Source organism: Cucurbita maxima, unplaced genomic scaffold, assembly GCF_002738345.1.
Source record: "Cucurbita maxima cultivar Rimu unplaced genomic scaffold, Cmax_1.0 Cma_Scf00014, whole genome shotgun sequence".
Classification (NCBI taxonomy): domain Eukaryota; kingdom Viridiplantae; phylum Streptophyta; class Magnoliopsida; order Cucurbitales; family Cucurbitaceae; genus Cucurbita; species Cucurbita maxima.
Window position 1 is genome coordinate 2112497 of NW_019272030.1, and position 3201 is coordinate 2115697.

The 3201-nt window shown below is 38.1% G+C and overlaps 3 protein-coding genes across 3 annotated transcripts in view; 2 read left to right on the forward strand and 1 right to left on the reverse strand.

Moving 5' to 3' along the window:
• LOC111489737 overlaps nucleotides 1-3201 on the forward strand; it is a 9616-nt gene that overhangs the window by 4398 nt on the left and 2017 nt on the right. Inside the window, exon 11 of the transcript XR_002719430.1 lies at nucleotides 1813-1819. The gene's annotated coding sequence lies outside the window, so the exon portion shown is untranslated. The remainder of the gene's footprint in view (nucleotides 1-1812; nucleotides 1820-3201) is intronic.
• LOC111489388 (probable calcium-binding protein CML44) lies at nucleotides 1426-1908 on the forward strand. The gene has a single exon (XM_023137580.1). The coding sequence runs from the start codon at nucleotides 1426-1428 to the stop codon at nucleotides 1906-1908; it is 483 nt and encodes a 160-aa protein (XP_022993348.1).
• LOC111489781 (tetratricopeptide repeat protein 33) overlaps nucleotides 3017-3201 on the reverse strand; it is a 4116-nt gene continuing 3931 nt past the window's right edge. The window contains exon 6 of the mRNA XM_023138163.1: nucleotides 3017-3126. The gene's annotated coding sequence lies outside the window, so the exon portion shown is untranslated. The remainder of the gene's footprint in view (nucleotides 3127-3201) is intronic.

Genomic DNA, 3201 nt, shown 5'->3' on the forward strand with positions numbered 1-3201 from the left:
TTTTTTTTTTTTTTTTTTTTTTTTTTTTTCCTGTCAAACTTGTAATAAATGATGTCTAAATAATATACTTTTGAAGGGATTTTATAAATTTAATTGATTTGATTATTTGAAAAATATATATTTTGGGAGAAAATTAAATTTATTATTATTATTATTATTAGAGGGGTTATTCCTTTTGCAAGAAGCTGAGGAGGTGGGTGTGGGGAGTGGACAGTGGACAGACAACAAAAGGACGACTTCGATAAACCTAATAAAGTCTTGGTTCCATTATTTTTAAGTTGTATTGTCGGTGTCACAATCAAATATTCAAAATATATACACTAAACTTGGATCTTCATATATATATATATATATATACACATATATAGGCTTTTGGGGATTAGCCCTATCAATTCACTTCGAGCCTTCTTTGATTTAATTTGATCGGATTGAAAATGGGGTTATCGGTAGATTCTACTGAACTCAAATAGAGATGTTTATTTACTCTGCACGATCTGTCTCAATCGGAGCGAAGAACCCTTATTTCAATAGAGAATGGGAAAGGAAGAGGGAAGATATTTTTTCATGTTTAGGGTTCATATATTCATCGTTCCTGGACTCCACCTCCAAATCTCCACAAAAATAAATGAATACAATGGACTTTAGAAAGCTTGTCCAAACTCAAAATATTGCAGCTATGGTTAGATTTACTAGAAGTTTGTTGTGTGACTAAAATAGCTCATATTTTTTAATCGAGCAAGATGAGATGGTATTTGTTACCCAGTGGGTTTGGGTTTCTCTCGATCTTATTATATCCTAGACCAATATCACGACAAGTTCGAAAATTGACCCATGACTCTTCACGTCAAGAAAGGGGTGTAAGCCCACCTCAACATGACCCTCACTTGAACCGCCTTCTTAATGTCCACCACATCTATATTCTATGTTATATTTCCTTTGACTCTTGGAAATTTCCAGGAACATGCGCCTAGCTAACATTTTCAACTAAATTATGAACGCCAACGTAAGTGTTAGTAACCGTTTTGAATTAGAATGAGTTCAGAATAATTTTTTAAAACGTTTAATTAGATCATACTCGAAGCATTTAGTTGATGTCACTTTTAGTAGACACCGACACAAATTTGAACTTAACCAAAAATTTCAATCCTTCATCGTGTCTATTACTCGTCCATGAACTTCGGTCATTATTTGTCAAAGTCTGACCAAAATATCTCCAAATTTTGTATAAATTCTCAACTCCATAACCAATGGACAATATTAGAGTTGACCATTGACTTTCCAATAGGATGAAGACTTGTATGGTAACGTTGACAACGAGAGTAGAAACTTCTAGCAAATTTCCCCAATACCCATTGATTTTTAAAATTCTCCCTTTGATTTGCTTATAAAATCTGCACCTGGCGGCTAAGCCAATAACCCAAACCCATGGCTCCTCCTATTAGCTCAAACGACTTGCTCAGGATCTTCAACAGGCTCGACAAGAACGGGGATGGCCTCATTTGCGTGCAGGAGCTCAAGTGGCTCCTAGACACCATTGGCATCCAATTGACCATGGAGGAGTTGGAGTCGTTTCTCGAGAAACCGAGCCTCGACTTCGATGAGTTCTTGATCTTTTATGAGTCGATGTCGAAGCAAAATAAAGGCGAGTGCAAGGGTGGGTTGGTTGATGAGCATGAAGATGAAGATGAAGATGTGGAGATTGTATATATGGCTTTTAAAGTGTTTGATGTGAATGGTGATGGCTTCATTTCTTGCGAGGAGCTCGAAAACGTGCTATCGAGGCTTGAGCTTTGGGATGCAAATAGAAGCGAGGTTGATTGTAGAAGCATGATCCGAGCTTATGACACCAATTTGGATGGGAAGCTGGATTTTGAAGAATTTATGAATATGATGTTGTTCACAAATTAATTCGTGTTTTAATTTGATCTCGATTGGATTAGTTTAACTTGAAGAATAATGAAAATTTTGATATCTAATTTTTTTATTAATGAAATTTATTTTTAGTGAAAGGAAAGAAAATAAAGTTTTAATAAATTTACAATGCTGACGTCAATATGATAAAAAAAATTATTTGGCACACCAAACTCTCACAAATGCAATAATATAATGATAATAATAATAAATTGATCGACACTTCCAGAAAATTCGGGTATGGGCAACAAAATATTATCAAATTTTCACCACAAAAATAAAATATATTACCTAAATCCGTCTACCAATTAGAATTTAAATTTAAATGTGAAAAATAGAAATGTCAGTTTTGAAATCAGTGGCCAAGATTGCGCCGTGCTCTAAGGCGACTTGGACTCGCGTTTCGAGCCGCAGCGGTGAAGCTGGTGGGCTGTGGTGATTCTTGCTGGATCACGGACTTGACGTGGGCTTCATGGACGAGGGAGTTGGGCCGGCCGAGGATACTGGGCTGGAGTGTATCTTGCTGGATCATGGGCTTGACGTGGGCTTCGTGGACGTTGGAGTTGGGCCGGACGAGGATACTGGGCTGTGGTGCTTCTTGCTCGATCACGGGCTTGACGTGGGCTTCATGAACGTGGGAGTTGGACCGGCCGAAGATACTGGGCTGTGGTGCTCTTGCTGGATCACGGGCTTGATGTGGGCTTCGTGGACGTTGGAGTTGGGCCGGGCGAAGATACTGGGCAGTGGTGCTTTTGCTGGATCATGGGCTTGACGTGGGCTTCATGGACGTGGGAGTTGGACCGGCCGAGGATACTGGGCTGTGGTGCTTCTTGCTGTATCACGGGCTTGGCGTGGGAGTTGGGCCGGCCGAGGATTGGGCTTCATGTATGCATCTGGGCTGTCTCTAGACCGTGGGCTGCGTCTGTCATGGATTTCTAGTTCCTTCGTATGGCTGGCCCGCAGCTTAGGTAACACTGGGTTTCGAACCAGGGTTCAACCCGGCCCGAGTTTTCTTCCTCTTCGTAAAGAATCAATTCATTACAAAATTGACCATACACTAACACAATTTTGAAAATTCAACAAAAATTATAATCTAACCATAACATATTAAAAGTCAATGCTTCAATTGTCGTTGAATATATATACACAATTATTAAAACGGACATTTTGAAAGAAAAATATATTTTCACATAATATTTAGCTATCTACTTGTATTTTTTTTTTCTCCCTGGTTTCAGTATTTAAAAAAAAAAAAAAAAAAAAAAAAAAAAAAAAAAAAAAAAAAAAAAA